Source organism: Taurulus bubalis, assembly GCF_910589615.1.
Source record: "Taurulus bubalis genome assembly, chromosome: 1".
NCBI classification, from domain to species: Eukaryota; Metazoa; Chordata; class Actinopteri; order Perciformes; family Cottidae; genus Taurulus; species Taurulus bubalis.
Window position 1 is genome coordinate 33,894,080 of NC_136589.1, and position 23,797 is coordinate 33,917,876.

The 23,797-nt window shown below is 40.5% G+C and overlaps 1 protein-coding gene across 1 annotated transcript in view; it reads right to left on the minus strand.

Annotated features, from left to right (window-relative positions):
- Positions 1-338: 338 nt before the first annotated feature.
- tnr (tenascin R (restrictin, janusin)) overlaps positions 339-23,797 on the minus strand; it is a gene marked incomplete at both ends in the record, with an annotated part of 64,435 nt that continues 40,976 nt past the window's right edge. The window contains 8 exons of the mRNA XM_079227068.1: positions 339-458; positions 2,002-2,165; positions 2,659-2,820; positions 7,468-7,564; positions 7,797-7,948; positions 9,090-9,222; positions 14,159-14,289; positions 22,181-22,324. Coding sequence (XP_079083194.1) covers positions 339-458; positions 2,002-2,165; positions 2,659-2,820; positions 7,468-7,564; positions 7,797-7,948; positions 9,090-9,222; positions 14,159-14,289; positions 22,181-22,324 — 1,103 coding nt within the window. The remainder of the gene's footprint in view (positions 459-2,001; positions 2,166-2,658; positions 2,821-7,467; positions 7,565-7,796; positions 7,949-9,089; positions 9,223-14,158; positions 14,290-22,180; positions 22,325-23,797) is intronic.

Below are 23,797 nucleotides of genomic sequence, written 5' to 3' on the forward strand. Positions count from 1 at the left end.
ACATACAGTGTCCTCTATCATCTGGGTAGAAGTACAGCAGGACAAGACAGCTAAAGTTGGGCTGGAGCCGTAATAAACAGAGTTCGGACATTGTTTCACTCTCTCATATTCCATGATCACATCAATGCTTATACCAGTTTCTGTGTGATGGTAGTACATTAATAATGATATTTGCTTTTTTTTAACAACTGAATATTATGTTAGTAGCTTTTTGACATAACCCCACTTTGTCTTTGCAGTCACACTAAAAGGCATTGCAAAGCACATCAGGGGTGGACACAGATAGCATAAACATAGTCCGAACTCCATTTATCCATGACTGTGTGGGGGCAGTTTGTTTATACAGGGGCAGACCGCCTCCTCTTGCTGCTGATGCTACGGAAGTTGAATGGCCTCATCTTCATCTCCACAAAAGGAATAGAGAATTCATGGCCTTTCCAGTGGTACCAGTTAATACCCTGTAAGAGAAAAGAGTGATTTCAGAAGTTGCTTGAACCAACAGGTCTATAAAAAGAAAGGCAACTGAACATTTATAAGAAATAGAAAGTCTGAAGGCAGAAATGTTATATATTCAGTAAAGCATATTTTTATTTCAACCCGAGGGAAGCCGTTAAAAGCACGAGGGCCAAAATCCTGATTTAAGAGCTAGCACAATCATGAATTTAGTGTAATTATAGTCTCACTCCATCCCTGCTAATCCCCGTCACTGCCAACATCTTCCCATTTGCAGCCTTACACTGAGAGGCAATTTCTCTCCTTATGTCATTACGCCTGTCCATCTCTGCTCCCACCTGGTCTCATTTCATGTCATCAAACAACAAAGAAGACGGTATGGAGCACAGAGAGGGAAGCAGTGAAGCTCCAAAGCCTGTGCAGTTCAGCCTAATCACAGCTCCACACAACACCTCACTTCCTTTGTCGAGCCTTTACGGCACGGGAGAGGCTGGGAGAGAAGCCGGGAGAGAGCGACATCACACACTCACTCCCACCTCACATGTGGTGAGCAAAACAAACACCTGTCAGTGTGAGAATGGGATACCAGAATTGTTTTAATCAAACACAAGTGCATGTTGTTTCATGTTTTTGATCTGGCCTTTTCCTTCCACACGTTTCTGTAATTGGAATATGCAATTTAATGTACCATTTTATTAGCCTTTTAAATTAATATGTTTAACTTAAATCACACTGCCATAATTGAGCCAGTTTATGTGGATTTTTGTCAATGCCACCCAGTTAAAGGGTAATGGATAATGGTAGTTAGACAGATTTGGTGTTATGTGCTGAGGTTTTAAGACAGCATCTGAGTTTCCTGCTGGCTCCCCAAAACCATGGAGGTGAATGGGACATGTGTGGTGTACTCAAAGGATTGAGAAATTGCATAAAAAAATAAATAAATCAATGTGTCTTTCCAGAAACAGCGTCCACGTAACTTATATATAATCCTTAAGAATTGGTGGAAGCAATTTTCCTTGAAACTACTTTCTATTGGTGAAGTACTGTTCCTCTGAAATGTCTGTTTTTGGAAAGATGCATTGCTGTTGTTCACAACCATGAACAATTTAACCAAAAGCCTGGCCCTTCCACTCTCTGTGTCTTGTTTACAGTGTAAGCATAAAAAAAAAAAAAAGGTCTTAATTTGGATAAACAAACGGCTGTGGTTGGAGCTGTTATATTTTTGGATAGTCTGTCCAATTATTGTGAATGCAATATCTCCAGAAATCGAGGAGGACATTTCTTCAAATTTGGCACAAACGTCCACTTGGACTCAAGGATGAACTGATTATACTTTAGTGGTCAAAGGTCGAGGTTACTGTGACCTCACACAACACACATTTCTGGCCCATAACCCAAGGGTTCATATGCTAATTATGACAATTTCCCACTAATGTCTAAAAGGATGAGATATTTTAGTTTCCAGCTGGCACCACAAAAGCTGTTTGACTTAATGATCAGTACATTAACTGACTCGTGTATGACTTGTGTATTTATTAGAAGACTGACCTGACTGTGTCTGGACTCTCCGTATTTGCCATTGAGGTTTGCCCGGTGGCAGTTCTTGTACCACCATGCTCCTTTGTAAGACGAGGCACAGTTAGTGACAGCGATGTCGTTGTCTCTGTCTTTTGTAGAGAAGGGCCGGCCCTGGTGGTAGCTCAGAGAGTCACCTGAAATCAGAGTAGAGACAGATGCAGAACCTTAAACATCAGCATATGCCGGGCAACATCTATATATGGCCGCAGTGAATAACGGCGTGATGAGGGGACATAAGCGGCCAGGCAGGCAGGAGGGGGATGGGAAAGACATGAGAGGGGAAGGAGAGGAAATAAGTCCCGCTACAGGCTCTCTGAATTTATTTAGGCAGAGAAAATTATAATTACAAACATAAGGGGATGACAGGTAATTCTGGCATATGGTCATGTTGACAGACTGAGAGGACAAAAGTGGAAATGTGGAGGAGGGTTGAGGCAGGATTCAGACATCAGGGAGAAGAAAAGATGGAGGGGAGAAAAATATTTATATTGCAAAAAGCTTTGGATGTTAATGTCCTTGTTGGCCATTTCTATACAGTGGATCGATCACAAGGAAATCATCCACGAAGCCAATTAAAATACAAAACAATGAAGTATGTTCACTTTATTAATGTATTCAACCACATACCAGCTGTGCCATTGTACTCTCCTATCCTGAGCTTGTAGAGATTTCTTGCATCTCCAATGGAGAATTTGTCATAATTGGCGTAGACTGACTCTTGTCCGTCCTTCATATCAATTCTCAGCTCATAGCGGCCCTGACCAGCAATCTTCTGGATATTGTCTAGACCTGTGGAGATACAACACACAGTATATTGCATTGTATTTAATAACCACAGATATGAGTATCATAAGTATGCTATGGAAGACATTGCACTCATATTGTGATTGAAGACAATTCCACTTCAACTTTACCAATCACACATTTTCCTCAAAGGGCTGGACAATTATCACAGCATGTGGCATTTTCTATCCATTGACCCTTGATTCAGATGTGGAAAAGCTCCAGATGAGGATCCCTACTTTAGACCAGACTGACATGCAATAGATTGTATGTGTAAATAAGAACATTTAAATTACATTATTGAACGACACAGTGAGACTATATAGTAAATAAAATGAAAAAATATGTAAAAATATTGATCGGAGAAGACATAAAACCTTTCCACAAATAATGTATGTGGGTGACTTGAAGACATTCTAGCACCTGTACATACACACTGATAGACAATTTGTCCCCACCTGCAGCTTTGTAGGGTAAAGGTTTGAATCCTGATAAGCGCCATGTCGTCTTTGTCACCTAGTTGTATGGATGTGTATGACTGAAATTGTGGAGAGCAGTGGACACGGTCACCACCAGGACTTCTGCAAATGCCACATGTCGCAACTTTCTGAGATATGCCGCTTTGCTCTCTATCTCCAAGGTAGCAGATGTGAGGCTCGTTTGAACACCGGCAGGAGATAAGACCCCACGCCGACCTGAGAGATTGGAACTGCCTTCACTCTCAGGTTACAACCAGCACCCATTTGGAAAAGAGTCTCTTTCCCTGCTTAACCCCCAACAGAAGCGTCACATGTACAAAACAGAAGAAAAAAAATCCTCAAGCCTCCACTGATAAGGAGTAGAAAGTAGAAATCCGAGAGAGCAGGGAAGCTACAAGTCTGCTGTAATACGTCAATGGAAAACAGATCAAATCTACGTAACAACCCAAAGACACTTACGGTGACAGGGGAAAAGCAATCGTTGTAATAAACTTGTATTCAACACTCAGTCATCTCTAATTACCATTGTATAATACCACTGTATTATCAGCAATTAATCTTGCACCCATAATCTTTTTTCATTTTTTTCCTCCAACAGTTTTATGGGATCAGACTGCAGCGATTAAAAATTCATTTTGACACACGATTGCACTCTTGTACTATTAAACTACCAATATTACCATCTCGTCACATTTTATTACCAGCCTTTCTCTCTCACTTATACAGAAGCAAAAGGGGGAAAAATAAAAAGTATGGGATAATGATCACATATTCACTCACAGACACCCTGGTTCCTCTCTGTTATTACATCATCAAACTGACATTGTGTTCAGCCTGAAAACTGGCTGAGGTCAGTGAGTAGGGAGAATAGATTGCCCTTGAGCAGCAATAAAAACGGCCGTTTTCAAACTATTACACATAATAATGAAAGCTTAATTTCCATATTCTTTACTGCTGACCAGTCAAGTGCCTCTTCTATTCAGTTTGAGTGGATTTAATGTCGATGTTTATGGTTCCATACTCTCCAATATATTGCCGTTATGTGTGTGGAGGCAGTGATTAGCTAAATGTTCACTCTAATGGTTCTCCATGGGCTATGACCTAATCTGTAGAAAGAAGAGCGAAGGACAAATGGTCTCAAACTGCAGTGACCATCTGTATGATTACACCATTTACTTTATTTAAGAAAGATACACTTCTTACACTGTAAATGCTTAAATTGCAGAACAAATGCAGTATGGTCACGTGAGAAAACCCCCAAAGAACTGTACAAAGCTACGCCGATGTGAAAAAGTCTAATATACAGCCATCTGAAGAGCGGAGACATTCAACACACTGGTATGTTAGAAACACCTTCTCCTAAATGTTTTGGGGTTAACCAGTAACATGTTATAACACCAATATAATGTCTATGGATCATACATTATTGTATTACTGTGCATGCCAGTATTCTGAGAGTTAGTTATTGTACTTTAACCGCTTATCAACACAGCAGTTGAAGCCCATGAGAGCAGCCCAGGAAGGGTTGGTAATCTTGATATACAATTTATATATTGATATTTCCTCTAAATTACTATAACTGTTTGAGTCAACACTTTCACGTGTAGGATCAATGGGATTATTCTAAAACTAAACTGAATTTAGGGGGAACACAGCTCGTAGATGACAGCTAGATGGCTTTTATTTTGTAATTCCACATGAATGTGCTGATATTATGTGAGTGACACTCTTGAGGTGGCCTGCTGTCATGTTGTGAAACTGGTCTGTATAAACAGGAAGTTTCTCAATGACATTCTGAGGTAGCGCTTATTTTCAGTCAGATTCATCTTTGGAAATGTATTAGTTATTATGAGGTATAAATAACTATGTATACAATTGATATTCATATATATATATATATATATATATATATATATATATATATATATATATATATATATATATATATATATATCTCCATTTAGCTGCTTTAGTTTCATGTTACTGGTCTGCCACATGCTGGGACACTTGAAGGGAATGAAGCTATTGCAAATGTTATTTGTAACTTCCTGTTGTGGGGAAAAAAGTGCCATGTACAACCACTGAATCAACGGACTAACAGGTCAGTTTTCTACAGCGGGCTCGACATGTTGTGCCGTACTTTGAGGCATGTTATCTGTAATCTAGCATCATGAGAAGATTCTTTCACTGGAGCAAAGAGCAGCTTGTGATGCTCTACACCCTGAGGTTACATTAAGCTGCTTCTATGCACTGAGAGCACGGAGTACTGTACAGGATAGAAAGAAGAAAGACGGGGGCTGAGTGCAACCTAGAAGGCACTACAAAAAGTAAAACAAGACCCTAGAGATATAAGAAGGTGCCCCCAACAAGTATACGTCAAGAAACAGTGAGAGGGCAGATTATTGCTGATTCAGCTGAAGTGGAAATGGGTCAGATGAAATATTGTACTCGCTGAACCAGATATGCTTTGATATGTTCATATTTTATTACGCGGACAAAGCCAATATAAATCTGCAAGATATGAGGCAAATCTGTGCCAGGATGCTACTCTAGGATGCCTCCAGCTAAAACACTGCTGCCAGTTTATAGCTCACTATATCTATTCTTCATACGGTGTAGTGTGCACAGAGGGGGGATTTCACTCCTGTAGGATGTGAGTAGTGTAATCGCACAAAGATGTTTGTCCAATATTTTGTATCACACCTCTTGCGCTTCGGTGAGCAATTTCCTCCTCACTTCTTTGTTGACATAGGAAAGCTAATTATTAATGTATACCAGAAAAAAGCAATCCAATGTTTTTCCTGTTGTGGTTAAGTGTTCAGAGCTACCCTTGAACACCCTCCATGTGGTGGAGTACAAAAGTAACAGGACCAGCTGACACTCTCATTCAATTCAACTCAACAAAAGTGCAAACTACTGTTTTAAAACACCACTGAGGCCACAAATCTGACAGCCTCAACTAGAATTGCAGGCTTTAGTAGCTGATTATATTATTTTGGAACTCCACTTCACGAGGTGTTGGATCTGAAATATCTTTATGCCCCTATTACTGTGTGCTTAGTTACTAATGGACTAGAGTGTGTCACAGCTATCTTGTGTTATGATCCAATATGTGTCAGATGCAAAGTATCGGCCTCCGCTCTGTGATAATACAACGCCATAACATTTCCATCCAGTGTTATTATTTAATTTCTCTAATCAAAAGGTTGAAAAAACAGTCTTCTCAAGGTCCTGATTCACTGAATGAAATATTCATGTCATATTTTCCTTTAATCATCTGTACCAAAACAATAACACCAACACTGGCCCACGAAGAAACATGACTCATTTGCACATTTTCTAATGAATATAATTATTTTTTTCTTAATGAGATTTTTGGGGAGGGAAAAAAAGACATTCAGCAGTCCATCAAAACAGTGAGGATGTTCTGTTGTTTTTGTCTTTGAATCAGAGCGACGCTAAAAACAATTACCAAGTCATTTCAGGGAGGGATGAACTTTCAGAGAATTCAGTAATGAATCGGATAGACTTTGTGAAGTCAACTGCTGAAAGATGAAATGAGCGAAAAACAAAAAAAACTCCACCAGCACGCTTCTCCGTCTTCATATAGAGTGAAGAATCGTACATGAAAGGCTATACTGCACAAGATATTGGAAACGTCTTTCCTCTCCATAAAACAGATGTATCAATTGAAACCAAGTGAAAGCTATGACCCTCTATTGATTGTGCCTTTTAATTCAACTTCAGTCATGGAGACGGAGCGTAGATAAAGAGGGTGAAACAGCCTTCACAAAACTGAACAAATTCGGTACCAGGTTGCAGCTTAATATCAACCTGTAGCTCATAAAATGCAGCTGAAATATGTTCGGCAGGGGGACAAGAAGTGGAAATAAGACAGAAGCAAAGCTGACCTTCCTTGTGAATTGTCTAATATTAGGTTCATCAAGAAAACTGAAAACAGAAAGAGAACCTACTTCTCAGTTCCTGTCTTGATTTGAACAAGGACAGATTTTCATCCTTTCCTACAAGTATTGTTACAACAACAGAAGCTGTTGTTATATCGGACATCAGTACCTGGACATGGTGACGGACTTGGGTATATCAGTGCATATTAAACTATGGTACACTGTACACATTGTATTCTATATCCTAATTAACTCAGATTAAGTCTTACCAAGCCAGAATTCATCCTCCAGGTTTCCAAAGCCGACCCGATAGTCACTCCACTTCCTGGAAAAGTCTGTGAGGCCGTTCTGACGACGCTGAAATACCTGGACACCAAAATGTGACAAGATGTGATCAGAAAAATTAAAACTTGATTGTTGACTAAAATGGCTGAGAGAATTCAGCAGTGATCAAAAGGACATTCAGTACTGTATGCGGTCCAAATTAATTCAAAATCCTCTCCTACAATTCATCCTTTCTCTTAACCTAATTGACACAGTTTCATACATTTTCACAAAAGTGCAAATGAAAGAGAGCATTGTCTTCACAGTGACTTACAATCCAGCCTCCTTCATCAGTGGTCATGTCACAATACACCTGCACACCCTGGCTCGGGTCTCTGTTGATGTAAATGGTGTAGACGCCGCTCAGCGCCTCTCCATTCAGCAGGTGTTGGGCACAATTCTGAGGCGTCGCAAACAGACGACTCCCTAGAGAGAGAAAGAAGAGGTTTGAGGACAAATTATGATTCACTGGCCTTTGTCCACAGTTTGACTTTAATAATTCAGTTTCTAAGAGATTTATGTAGACTGCATGGAACGAATTTAAAATGATATGCCATTAGGCAACATTCAGGATTTTATTAATTTGTTTAATCTGCAGTAATCTATATTTAAATATAAATACGTAAAATGAGATCCATGGAGTGATGGACCTGCACCTTTCAATTATAAATGATATAAACTAACTCAAATCAAATTCCTCTCAACAAGTCATCAGCGCTGTGTACATAGCGGAGGGAGGAGCAGAGGGCCGGACCAGCGACACTTTGGAGCGCACCACAGCTGATGAGGAAAATCCAGGATAACATGAGTTTCCCCGCTGGGGATTAATAAAGTTTTTCAAATCAAAATCAAAGAGCATTAAAGAATTGCAGAACATAGTGTCCATAGCTTTCAATAATATCTTCTAATACTATAGAATTCAGAAGGAATGAGTGCAAAGGGACCACTTTACCCGTAAGCCCCTTGATTTCTGTGTCCGAAAATTCCCCTTCTTGGTCTTCCTCTCAGTAGTTTCCCCTCGTGATTCACAGTTAAGAACCCTTCATCAGCAGGCTCATTTCCTGCATCAACATTTATGAGGTGCTTTGCATTGAACATCTTAAGTTGAATGTGGGGGTGAGGCGGATCCATGTGAGCACATTCCCTAGTTGATTTTTAGATTTATAAAATTCTTTGCACTGTTTTATGAAGGAGACCCCAGGTCATTGGCAGCTTCACGACGCTTCCTGACCCTTATTTGAGTGAAACATCCGGCATCAAATTACACACTGAAGATTAGAGCAGCCTGTTCAGCTCAAGGATTGTCGACAGCCACCTAGCAGGTAATGAGAAGTCTCCCTCACTATGCTACAAGGTAGGGAGGTGAGCATTGTGTCCGACGTTGGGGACCCATTATTGTGCACCTTTGTTATGGTGACAGTAATGTGAAACTGAACAAAAGGGTGGGCAAAAAAGAAAACTCACCCCGTAAGAATCTCTTTCCAAACTTCAATCAAGGAATACCAATACCCTGTGTGTGTGTGTGTGTGTGTGTGTCTCAATGCGAGTGAATGTCTGTGTACTGTACCTGTAGTGAAGGTAGTAGAGACTACAGCGCTGGTGTCAAGTCCTCTTGCAGCCTGGAGCTTGACAGTGTACTCTGTGGTCTCTGCCAGACCCTCCAGTCGAATCCATGTGTCCTCTGCATCCAGGATCAGCTCCTAGTACACACACACACACACACACACACACACACACACACACACACACACACACACACACACACACACACACACACACACACACACACACACACACACATGAACAAATTCACACACATACAAGTTAAAAGATATTAGATTAGGAAATTGTCCCCCATACAAATCAATAATTGGATGTGTATTCAGCATAAACCTTGGGGTAAAAAACAAATTATATTACAATCCCCACCAGTCACTGATAACACATTGAGTTGAGCCTGTGAGTTATCAAAAGACCTATGGCAACAAAGACACCTTTAAGCTATTTTTGTTCAGGAAATGCACGACAGCTTGCTTTGTGCTCCGGTAGCACAACATTATATCAAACTGGCAACAACAGAGGTTTATATAGAGGGGCTGAAAAAAGTATATTAGAATAATAATTATACATAAGTAGTATAAAGCACTAAAGTAGTATAAAATACACTGCAACTGGCCTCATCAACAAGGCCCAGGACCCCCATTGACATTGATGTTAAATTGGCAGTTCACATTAAAACCATTTAAATGAGATAAGGGAAACAATTATTTTATTCTTTTCAGTCTTTCGCTCATTTAGATTCTAAATGATGCACGTTTTGTAAAAACAGTGGTGTTTTGTACTGCTGTGTGTGTTTTGGCATGACACAGCAATTCAAATTAACTAAGCAGTAAGAGTTACTCTTCCACTGTGCTGAGCAAGTCTGGCTGCTTGCGTTTTCACATGTGAAAAAGGAACTGAGCCATAGAAAATACAGAAGGGGAGGGCAAGTGGGGCCAACTAGACAGGGATACAAGATAAAAGACTCTTATCCGACAGCCAAGCTGAGAAGCTGCTCAGCAAACAGGAAACAAACATTTATATTTGTGGTTAAGAAGTCACAAAGGAAAAGTGCAGTTACTTCCCTTTGTTTTTTGAAATCGCCTTTCACTGAGCCCGTCTTAGGGAGCCCAGACATTTGACCGGGTATTTACTGCGACTTCCGTTTTTTTAGATGAGACATAAATCCACTGGCAGAACGTTGGGTTGATGAACAGAAGCTTGTCTGTGTGTTTGTGTGCATGTGTGTTACACTTTGTTCTGGATACACATTAAATATGAACAAGTAAAAATGAAATATTCAGCCAGTTTGGAAAAAAAACACACATATTTCTAGGCAATGTGTCTCTCTGAATTATGCAGGGCAGCAGCTGGTAAATGGTGTCTCTCTGTCTCAGAGGATCTGACATATTCCCACCAGGGCCCTGTTTCTCGTACCTGGCTTACTGAGTTAGCGGTCTAATTGTCAGGATAAGATGACGTAGGTCAGGCTTTCTTGGTTTCTCGAAGCAAGCTTAGATAAATCACCATAGCAACACATCCAAAAATTTAAACCTGCTCCCGGGCCGGCTTACTGAAATTCACTGGATAAGCTGGCCACTCCCACGGACAAAAAAGGCAGCTCCCTTCCTCATTGATGAAGGAGCGATAATAGTTATATAGTTTTATAGGGAGAGAGTTCTTTCAGATCGCCAGGATCCATCCTTTACATTATCATGACTTCCTGTACGCGGCGATATAGATTTTGCCGGCAAGAAATAATTTATTTACGAGAGCTTCTCGAGCCGCGGACATTGATCACCACAGGCGCAGCTGATCGCCCGACTCAGACACAGACTATCAGCCGCTGCATGCCGCGCTGCTCTTAAGTTTATTTAGCTCTTAAGAAACTTATGGATGTGTTGAAAGCACTCATAATTATATGACAGTGCTATTAGTACACCATACATATTATTATTGTAGAACATGATTAAGGTGATCGTGATGAGAATACAGAGAATCACACATAATTTATTTTCGCTGCTTCAATTGATTGCATTTCTGATTATGAATAATACATACATACTGATCCGCCCATACACATATTCAAACTCCTAGTTATATGGTAATCTACACATACATGTAGTACATGATTCATACGCGCATACAGTACATATATCCTCATAAGTATATATTTATTCGTAAATATAATCTGATTGATTTGGGTGATGAAGCACTTCAAATTTGCCGATAAATTTTCTCAACAATGACGCAATTAACTTGTCTGATATATTTGCGACGCTTATGTCTCGCAGTTAAAGTTGCGTTCACGGCAACAATGTTGCAAAAACGTTGGAATATTCGCAATGCGTTTGCTGTGAATGACTACGGTATTGACTTCCTCATATGCGTTCATGTTCATCTCCTGCTTCTCATCAGAAAAATAAAAAGAGGTTCCTCTGAGTTTATTTGCCATTGTACCGTTAGAACATCGTGGTGTCAGTGCTCGATTATTATCCCTTCTGAAGAGGAGCGGGCACGCGCATTTATCCAGATGACTGACGTCTGGCTAGAATTAACGAGACGTTTCAGCGCGGATCAGCCGTGAAGAAACCCAGATAGCCTCATGTCAATCATCTCGCTAATTTAAACTAGAGATTAGGACATTTGCTTGACTTTGTTTAGCCATGTACGAGAAATAGGGCCCAGGTTTTCAGGGTCAAGATTTCAAGATAAGATCTATATTGCAAGTGAAAAAGGCCCTGTTTTATAATACATACCGCTATACGCTTGCTATTGATTGTGTATGTGAGGGTGAGTGCTTGGATGTTTGGTGGATGTATATTCATCCTTGTGAGTATTTGAATGGGGAAATCTTTATTACCCCAGGCACGAACATAACTGCTAAGTAAATGTTAATCAGATCAGAAATTAGTCACACTGATACTGTGTGTAAATTACAAAAGTCCATTATCTCTGTAAGAGGGGAAGCTGTAAGGCTCACCAATAGTTGGTTAGATTAGAGCCGGAGTAACGGCTGCATATCTTCACCGACGCCAGACCTCAAGTGAAGACAACCGTTTTTTGTTGCACAACATGCATTCAAAATGTGCACTTGTTGAGGCAGCTCACAGCAATGAACATAGCAATTTTAAATAAAATGTAAAGGAACATGATCAAAAGATTTTCAAATTGCAATGGGATTTGCAAGATCTTCCAGATTTCAATTGGCAGTGAAAAAAAAACTTAATTAAAAGCTTTTTTCCCTTGAACTCAAATTAATTAAAACACTAATGGTTAATATTTTTTATTATAAAAAGTAGAAGAAAAAAAAAGTCCTTTTCCTATCAGTCTCTGAAGGACGAGATGCGCGGTAAAAACACTGTTTCTACTGGCTGTGAGCCAACAGTGTTTGTGTTTGCAGTGGTAGTGAAGAGTAGGCACAACAGCAATATCTAAACAGACTAATATTACATTTGCAGTGAACTCTTGCGGCGGTTCAACGTGCTGCAGCGGAGGAACTCATTCGCTTTCAAGCTTGCAAACTGTTAGCAGTGCACATTTTTCTCTGATGGATGTTTGTGTGGTCACTTATTCAGCAACCAAAGACCTGTGTCCATGTTTTTTAGTCAGAGTGTTCAGCTCCATGCATTTGTAAGTGGGATAAGAAAGATACGTTAGCAGGAAAGCTAATGTGTGTTGATGCCTGTGGCTCTTGTTTTGTGTAGAATGCTGCTGTTTGGTTATTAGTCAGCATGACCATCTGCCTATGATGGAAGACTGAAGTTACGGCTCGATGCAGATATGGTTGAAAATGAAACTATTTAATTAGCTGTATGACATTTTTGTGGGGGAACTGCTAAAAAAGGTAGTACCTAATGAAACCAAACAGTATTGAATACAGATGTATCCCTGCTGGGCACTGATTTGTATTCTGTATGTACATGTATTATGCAGATATGTACGCTGTAGGAGAACAATTATTGTGGAAAACACATTTCAGTTTGTGTTAACATGCAAATGCATGCAGAGTCCTGGAAATTGTTGATTAAATATTACTGCGATGTAAAAGCCATAATGTTTCTAGAAAAATGTTTCTTTAGAAAACAAACCATTGTTTGGGGGAAATGATGAAAAGGCTGAGCATGGGATCAACATCAAGACGATGACTATTTAAGAACAATATCGATTGGAATCGGATTGCACTGAAAAAAAGGGACGATCTGACATGTTACCGTTGCATTCTTTGTGCATGAGTGACACCCGATGGTCAACCACACAGCAGATTGTGTGTGTGCGAGAGAGACTTGAGGTCCGTCATCACTGCATATAGATGTGAGCGTGTTTTTTGACTGTTTCTTTATTACATCCGGACACTTGGGTGGCCCTGAGCATTAAAGAGTACAGTCTGTGTGCATCTAGTTACATGTGTGCGCTTGTGTATAAGATTGCCAGTAAAACGGAGCCTATAGCAGAGCATCATGGGAAATGGTTATAGTCAATTCGTTAACAGACATGACGTGTGCCTTATTACCATTACTCAGCCACATCAAAAAGTGTAATCAAAACAAACAATTTATCTATTGAGACACATTAAAGTAATATCTGTATTAGAAAGGCAATTTCACTACGCAGTTCCCTTGTGTGTGTGTGTGTGTTTTTCAGTCTGTGGGTTTGTGTGTGTCCCTAAGTGCTTGCACACTTCACATCAAGGGAGTACATGATTGAAAGATAAAAGTGTTTGCCATAAAGTAGTGATTTCGTATACATTTTCTTTTCCTGTTCAACTCTAATATAATAAGTTGATTAAATTGGGAACATTTTATTTTTTGCAGAAATCCAAGAAAAGGTTTCAGCTTGTGCTTCAATATCTACAGGATTCAGTTTCTCTCTTCCGGTGTATGGATTAAGAAAAGTACAGTTTATCTCCGTGACACGTTTGTTAGCATGCATTTTCAACAGGATTTGAGTCGATGGAGAGTAGATAAGGAAACGCATTTTGGCTGCAGAAATGTTTTTATGATGGAATTACCGTATATAGGATATAAACAGTATGAGTGTGCAAGGATGTACAAGACAGAGTTGAGACACAAGAGTTCCGCTATGTGCGTGACGTACTTTACGGCTGCCGTCGGTTGACTTGTAGGTGAGCATGTAGTTGTCAATTTCTGCGATTGGCGGTTGCCAGGAGATGAGCGCACTGCGGTGATTGACTTCACTGGCTGTCAGGTTCAGGGGCGCATCCATGGCTGCCAGAAAGAGAGAAAAATTGAAACTTCTTGTTAAACAAGGACATGTTCCTGACACACTGTACTTCTCAAATAATGACTGAGGTGTTGAGTCCTCTGCCCGGATTTGCGAAACAGGATCATTATTTATATTCATTGTGTTTTAGCTTTTTATAGGTATTCCACAAGGAAAGTGAAATCTCCGCGTCAGTAGTCCTTAATCCCCACAGGACTGAGTGAGAGGAGCAGTGCGACACTTTTCCATGTTTAGTCACAGTGTATCACAGCCTCAAAAGCATTCAAGCCCTTGATCAGCGAGCCCACCCAAGTTTTACCGCACATTACATCACACCACCCAAGTATATTCTTGGTTCCTGCACAGCTTTAAACAAGGCTTGAACACAGTGCCTGCCTTGATACCTTAACCACATCACAAGGGGACTCACTTCAATTTCCTCCACCTTACATCACCCTTTTTTTTTTGTCAATATCTGATTTTCCGACATGGTAAGAGAAGCATTGACATGCTGTAACCTCATTTTAGTGCATAATAGAAAATAGATGACCTTCAGTTTCCTGGAGTTACATCATGACTCTTCGTCAGCTAGTCACCAACAGTGCTCTGAGTCATGGAGGCAAAAAAAAATGAAGTACTGCGCTTTGCGTGCTGTGCAATCCGACGTCACTGCCGTGAATATGAGATAAAGATATCTACTTCATGGTTGTCGCTTTCTGTGAGTCCCTCTTCCTGACTCCGGCTTTTCTCCAATATTGTCTCTTTCTTCTGTGGTGAAACTCACACTGGACTTCTGTAAACAGCGTGAACTTGTAACTTCTCCCCAGGACTCCTCTTTCACTTTTAGCTCAACATCTGACCCAAAATTGAAACCAGACATCACACAAGTCCACTGCAAACAGCAGAAAAAAATTAAAATAATTTCCACACACACGCCCATCTCGTTTAAATCCTCGTCTGTGTGCACATATGGAAAGATTAATGACAGCTCAGTAATTAACAGCATGTAGCCGCCTTAAAACATCCTGAAAAAAGCGGCGGGCGAAAAACATAGAGAGAGCAGGAGGGGGAAAGAGGGAACATGAGAGTTGTTGAGAACGAGAGGCTGAATGGTGTGCTTTGAGATGAACTCAGCACATTGCAGATTGTGCTAAAGTCTGCAATGACGTGCTGATCTCCTCCTTTCCTGCAGCTTCATGTCTTTATTGGCCGCGTCTGCATCTCATTTCTGCTTTTCCTCCTCCTCCTCTTTTGTCTGTTTCCTCCTATTCCCACATCAAACTGTCGTCTTCCTCTCATTCACTCTCCTCCTTATCTCTATTTGTGTCTCTCTCTCTCTCTCTTCACCATTCTTTGTCCACCAACTTCTTTGCTGCTTATCTGACAAGCTGCTATTCTAACTCAATGTGAATGAGCGGAGTTTATCTTTTTGTTCTGGTCTTCCCCTTTATGAACACTGTTGCTCCATTATGCGCATGTCGAGGGAAAGATGACAGAAGGAAGAAGTGGGAGGGGCGTTTCACAGAAATGGACGGCCTGTCTTTATCCTGTCTCTCTCTTCATTCAACAATTAAATCTGTCTCCTCGTCTTGCTCTCTATCACGCTCTCCCTCCAATTAAATCTTTGCATGGAGTGTGACCAAGCAGGTGAGCAGGTGTCGTCCGAGATCCTGGCAGCTCTGAAGCTCCGTCTTCAGCTATAGTGGTTTGAACAATGGTATTGAGATGAATGGGTTTGGCTTCATCTCGTGTCTCATTAACACACAGTGTAAACAAGACGAAAGGAAAAAACACACACACACACACACACACACACACACACACACACACACACACACACACAGAGCAGCAGATGGGAAGGGCAGCATGGGCAGCAGCAATTTGTTGGAGGAAGATAAGAGAGAGGGACATTTTCTCTTCACATCACACATTTCACATATGCCGATTTGTATGTGAATGATTCTGCCTGAATGATGTACCTCCCCTCAATATATGAAGTCTACTGAACTAAACCAAACACTTTTTGATTTAATCTCACAGATGTTATTATGATGTCACCCTGCGTTATTATCTTTACAAGTAGTCAAGGGCCATAGTCATTATTATCATGGGAGATATGAAAGAGCCCCCCCACGGGTTGCGGCCGCCACTCTGCACTGCGTTAATACAGCGGTTACAGCTGATAACGGCATCCCTAGTTCCCCCTCAGGTAAACAGTGTTAGATCTGGCAGCACTGTTGCCGTTGTTTGTAGCTGCAATCGTCACCATGTTGAGAGCTGTGTGGAGGCAATAGACATGCTCTGGATTTAGAATTTAGCTTCAAACGTCTGCATTTGCGAGCACTTCACTTCACAAGGTACAGACGCGTGGCAGCAGGAGATGTAGAAGTAGAATCTTTCCAACTGACCTACAATTTGTTTTTCTTCTTTCAATCGCTGTCACCTTTCTTAATGAAGTTATGATAAGCTGAGTTGAATAACAAAGACCACACCTCCATGTTTTACAATTTCCTGTGTCTAAGCTTATTTCCTCCTGTGTGTCCTTTTCTGCACACTTTCCTTCTTCTCTCTCACCTCAGGAGGGTGGTGGGTAGATGAAGAGAAGATAACTTATTGTCACGGTAACTACACCATCAATGCTGCTATATAAGGGCTGGTCCATTTATTTCACAGTATTTTAGTAGAGTTACATTTCCTGCTGTACGCATGTTGTATAAAGACTGTAAGCTTCTGGCTTTGGGGAACTCAGTGAGCCTTCTTGTCTTTTAAACCCTTTGCAACAAAACTTCCAAACCCACTTTTAAATCACAAGTTTAGATTCAACATGCAGATGCTGAATTCTATGTCATCTCACAAATGCTATACAATTTATTTGTTTATTTATTTATTTTTGCTTGGTCAATCCTCTGCCAGATCAAATTTGGAGACTTATGATGGATACCATATAATAATAATAATAATAATAATAATAATACATTAAATTTGGAGGCGCCTTTCAAGGCACCTTACAATTACAATAAAATAATACAGGGTAAAAGATAAGCATAAAAGATATAAACAACAGTAAAACAGAGCATCAACATAAAAACAAGTGAGGTGCACAGGGACCAGTTATAGTGTGTATGCCTGTTTGAACAGATGAGTTTTGATTTGAATAATGTGATGGAGTCTGATTGTCTTATGTGTGGGGGGAGGGAGTTCCAGAGCCTGGGTGCTGAGCAGCTGAAGGCTCGGGCACCCATGGTACTGAGGCGTGGCGTGGGGATGGTTGCAGTTCAGAAGAAGATGAGCGGAGAGTGCGCGAGGGAGTGTATTCCTGAAGGAGGTCGTAAAGGTAAGTGGGGGCTAGATTGTGGAGAGCTTCATAGATGAGGAGAAGGTTTTTGTAGTCGATGCGGTATTGTACAGGGAGCCAGTGAAGTTGGATGAGTACAGGAGTGATGTGGTCCGATGATTTGGTACAGGTGATGATCCGGGCGGCTGAGTTCTGAATGATTTGCAGTCTGTTGATGAGTTTGGTGGGGAGTCCGGTGAGGAGGGCATTGCAGTAGTCGATGCGGGATGTGACAAATGAGTGGACCAGGATTTCGGTGCTGGACTGGGTCAGTGATGGGCGGAGTCTGGAGATGTTGCGGAGGTGGAAAAATGCAGTCCGGGTGATGTTTTGAATATGGGTTGCAAATGAATGGGTGCTGTCCAGAATGACGCCGAGGCTCTTGACTTGGAGGGAGAAGGGTATATAAGTAGATTTAAATGTAATGCCCATGTTATTAGTTTTTTTCAGACTATTTAATACAAAAGACCGTCCCTGTATGTATTTGGGCAAGGTACTAAACTATGTACAATAAGATATTTTTATGGTGATTATGCTGAGATGAAATCACACTTCTCACACTAAGGTAAAGAAAACCTTTTACGGATGATGAAAGAAATTACAGAAAACAACACAAATATCTACTGTAGACATACTTTAAAATACTATATCCTGTACCATTTTGAATAGCACAGTTCCAAATTATTTTACATTAAAATAATTACACAGGTTCTTAAAACCACATTAATTAAGTACACACTTAATTGTCTGAAGAATCAAGATTATATTTCTGTAATAATAGCACTCTCAGAATTAGGTGAACAACTATTAGCCATAACTCAGTGAGGCAGCAAGGATCTCTGTCGCTTCAAAAACTTACCAAGCACTTTCTAGCAAGTGGGCTCAGACACATCTGAGGGAAAAAAGTCCCGGTGCTGCAGCCTACAGGCTTATTGAGACACCCGTAGCAAAATCCCTTATTTTCCAGTCTTATAGCTTAAATATCAGCTGATGGGGAGCCAAGCTGTTTTACTCTCTGTTGAACTCTTGCAGCATGAAGGCCAGACAACAAAACAACCCTCAGCTGTGGTTAAGAGGCTTGGGAATCTAGTAAAGAAACTCCACCTTCAAAAGAAACCTCGAAACCCTGATTGGCTGAGGCCGTCTTGGTAAGATTTTGATATGAACAAGACTACAAGATTGCTTTTCCTTTTATCTTCTCTCTTTGTGCGGTGCACAGCAAGTAGAGAGGCCATCCTGACAGCAAGCCCTTTTAGTAGCATTAAATCAGACAGACTGATAGTATATGATTTTACTATTTTCGATTGTATCCAAGTTATCTGAAATGACATTCTTAATAGTTACAATAGCAAGCTGACATATTCATAATTCCCACTAGTATGAAACTAATTGCTGATATCAAGCATTAACATTTTCATGAAATTAATTGTAGATATCTTTAATCACAATTGCTACTAGTAAAAAGTACATTATGGATATGTAGGCTTGGAATTCTAACTCGTCAAAAAGCAATTGTTGATATCTAAAATTTCTATTACTGCTATTTCAAAGTCCTTGCCATGCAATAATCTTCACTGACCCTTCATCTCTTCACATTAGCGCAGCCGTTATACACAAACACATGGAGACATTTTCCTATACACAGTATTCTGCTCCATTTTGTCTTTCAACCAAATATTACCATCAGTTTCAAAACACCAAACGACTGAGAGAACTGACAGCTTACCTTAACATCCCCATCTCCAATTCAGATGTTGAATTTGGTGTCCAACTGTGTTTGAGTCCCCTTCATTATTAATACGATTACATGATTTATTTATGATATAATCATATTTTGAATTTCTCTGCAAACCACTTGCTAGATTTTTTTTCAAAATGTGCACTATAAATGACTATACTAGACTCAACTGTCAGTCAGAAGGGAGACACTTTTTCCACTGTCACTGAATGCTCTGGTAGTCCACGCCAGCAGTTCTTCAGTGTTTGGCTCAAAGAGTGAGGGCCCGATAAAAGCTGACAGAAACAGAGCAACAGGCATGGCGAGACGGTAACAGAGCCATAGCAAGGGGTAGTTGACCGAACCAATCAATGGTCTCATCTTTCTTTACAGCCCATTCACAATGGGAGATTTTCCACCAGAGTGTAACAGCTTGAGAAAACATGCTGCGTGAGCGGCGCTGGAACAGGCTTTAGGATTTCAATTAGGAAGTTTAATTAACAACACTCGAAGTTCCCCGTGAAGTTGGGTTTGACGAAAGCGCCCCCTGGTGAGACATGTCATCATCATTCCTGCAAAAGGAACTCGATTGGTGTGAGTCTGTGCAATGAACCTTTAGACTCGAAGGCTGACACTTTTAATCCAAACAGCGTAAATAGTTTGATATCTGCCCAAGAGTAGCACTTGATTAAGCTCAGGGATTGTTCCTCATTGTGGCCTTATTTAATTTTAGTTCTTTAAGGAAATTATGTAAAATGTAATTCAACTTTATTTCTTCAGACACATGAGTCCATACAACAACAACACAAATACGACAAAGAGCAGTATTTAATTGAATACAAAAATATGAATGTTGTCCTATTTGATGTAGGGGAGAGTTGTATCTACTCGTGTCTTTTCTACCAATCATATTTCCTCGAAAATGGAGTGGCAAGAATAAATTTAGTCTATCTCACACAGAGGAGGAGAGCAAAAGGTCCAGCACCCAACCGTTTGCTTGATTCAATAAGACATGGTACTCAATACTAAACCAGATCCTTGAGCTCTTTGTTCGCTCCGTGGTGCTTCCTACGTCACAGCAACTTCCTAAATTCCTTTATACGCGAGAGTCTAACCGGAATAGAAATGCATGTTGTTTCTGTTCTCTGGAGAAGCTGAGGTACATGACGCACTAGGCAGAGCATCTGTTTCCAAATTAGAATCACCCTAAACTGCCAAGAACATTGGTTTATGTATGAGTTACTATCTGCATGTACAGCATTGACATGGTTGTAGGGACACCAAACTTTCCCGAGCCCCTATTTATGTTTTGAAGTCTCTGCAGCCCTGCTCTCATACATTGTCAGAGTTTGTTTCTGTTTCGAGCAGTTTGTCTCTGCTGCAGTGCAGGACAGGTAGCTCTGTTACTCCTCGGGGGATATGAACTCCTCTGCTGACTGAAAAGTTTATTTTTTTCTTCTGCAAGAACTCTAGAAAAAAGTTTAAAGAGCTGCAACTCAGCTAAACTGGAACAATTCCCTTACCCCTAAGCTGGCTCTCGATGGAGTGGCGGTTAAAGGTGAAGATAATTGGAGAGGTGGGTCACCTGGAGGTGAAGCAGGCAAACAGAGAGTTCACAAATCTAATCCTCGCTGCTGGTGTCTTTGACCATGTCGAAGTCTCTTGCACGGTACTACTAACCCCTGTGACGTATGTGACTTTGCGACGAGTGTTACGCATTAAGGATCAAAGACTAGTGAAAAACTACCCAATAATACTGCACTGATGCCAACAGACAATTTCCAAGATAGGAACATTACAAGCTTCAATTAATTGTTGGTGAATTACATTGCCCAACAACTAATTAAACTACAGATATGAAGCTATTATATGCTCAGCAACTTTATGTCAGTTCTTTATGAGTTGCCAGCTTTCATCCTGTCAAGGTTGTTTGAGATAGAAGAATACACCACATGCTGCAGTCTTGGTATCAGGCTACTAGGCTACAAGCTACTGACTACATTTGGACATAAAACCATTTAGCCATGTACAGTATACTGTTGATCATGTCTCAAACCTGTGCTATCTAAGATGGAAAATACCACAAACTACGATCACCTGAAACACCACCATCCAATAAAGCATGCAGGCAGGTACATATAGTCTCATACGGTAGCTTCCATCGCCTGGAACGAGCAGCGGCACTCTCAGATGAACGCCCGCACATCTCAAGCTATGATGAAGAATTTAAACTTTATTTCTGTTGTGATAGTTAGTACTGGAGAAATTATTTGTTGTTATGTCGAGGGGAATTCATTATCACTGAGACTAGCGGTGACAGCCGCCTGGCATCCTCTGATGGATTTCCAACCACTCACTGGTTCAGTTCATTCAGGTTAAAATATCAAAACAAACCCGAAATTAAACCAAATCCCTTCAGGGATTAGGTTTATTATTAATTGTTATTCTGCAGCACGTCAGTTTTAATTGATATTTTTTTAGTGTAGTCATGGTGGTGGTGATTAACTGGTATAGTATATGAACACTGGTTATAGTTTTTTTTTGCATATTACACTTCATTATTCCCATGAGAGGAATGCACCTGCTGCATTTGACTCATCCTGATTACATTGGAAGCAGTGGTTAGCCATTGCAGGAATATTTCTACTTAATATATTTTCTTGGCGTGAATGAAGCCGAGCACCCAACCGAGAAAGCCAACGCAAAATGCGCCAAGAACATTTCAATTCCACACAAATGCTCCACTTGGGCCTGGAAAACCGCCCTGCTGTGAGGCCACAGCGCTCACCACTGAATCATTCGGCGCCCACTGCACAGAGACCAGCTGAATAACATGAGCACATACGTGTTTGGAGGTTGGTGATGACGGTGCCGCTGGTGAGGGGTCCTTTGGTGGCGTAGAGGGCTACAGAGTAGGTGGTGCTTGGCTTAAGGTTGGACAGCTGGTGCTCCTGCTTATTTCCCTCCACGAGGAAAGTATCAGCTGTCACTGGAAAACACACAAGGATTATATATTCATCATACATCTTCTGTTTTTAGTTTCGTCGAGATACATACATTTTACATTACATTTTAAGTGTTGGAAAAAAGCCTCAACATGGAAAAAAAGCCAGATCAGAATCTCAAAGCCTGCACTGTTTGCCCACCTTTGGGGTCCTCTTTCAAGTGGAAGAATTTCTACACTAATTATGCTTTTGGTGAAATATGCCTTCTGGGATAACTCTGCAAAAATGAGGCACACTTTCCATGTCTTTTGCTCTAAAATAAGACTGAATACAAAACACCATTCATCGTTTATCTTATCTAACTGCATACTCCAAGAATCAATTTAAGGTATTTTCAAGACTAATACATCCATCTAACCAATTTAAATGGGGTAATTACATATACATTACCATTGAGTTACACAAATTCATCTCCAGTCTCTGATTTGATGATGGAAAGTAGTTGGTTCAGACAATAATTGTGTAACATGAACAAGATTTCACGTTTTCGAGAAAAGACATTTAATATAGCTGCTGTTGTGTCGGTGGCTCACTGACAGGATCTTGTTCGGTTAAGGAGTTTATATTCAATGACGAGAGCTGCATCAACTTAACACCATACCCCTTACACTGGATTTTTTGTTTTACCTTTCACTAAGTTAAATGCGTAAACATCACAGTGACAGTGATGCTGCTAAACAAACCATATTATGTCCATGCTACACTATTAATCCATTTTATATGACCTTTGACTGAATGGTACCACGTGGTTTAGATTGTATGTGGGTGTTCCAATAAAAATCTATTTTGTAATGCAGGACAGTACTCGATGAAAGATGAGATGTATTGACCTTGAGTTAATACACTGACACTCATGGGATTTGTCCACAACTTTACATTGCGCTCTTCTAAACCCTGGCTGGGGCTGCTTTCTGAATATGTGTTCAGCATATAGATGCTATCTCTGTATCTGATCTGGCTGTAGTCCAGTCAGTCGGGGTGTAACATACACATTGACTCTGGGAGCTGAGTGATACAGATTCCTCTGGATAACTCCAGGCATGGCTTAGGCAGTGGGATCATGTGCAAACGAGAAATATGCTTTCCATAACATTTTCGCCAGCCGGGTTTTAAATGTCAGGAAAGAAAATAATAGTTGAGTTCAAGTGTCGTTAAACATTTGACTGGTGAGTTTAAAAATATATATGCAGAGGCTGATGACTGAATTTTGTTGCTTGTTTAGAAAGCACAACTCCTTTGAAACTTGTTCTCTCGCTGTGTATGTCAAGTATCTTTATCTGAGGCTGGCCAACAACTGTAGGCTTGGCAGTCATCCACATGGTTCAGGGTGCAAATTATAAACGGACTCTGAGGGGCCAAGCAATATGGCTATCTGTTTCTTATCTGGAGATGGCTGTCAGACAGTGAATACATGGGTTGCATCAGAAATGTATGTATGCTGTGTGAAAACGGCAATG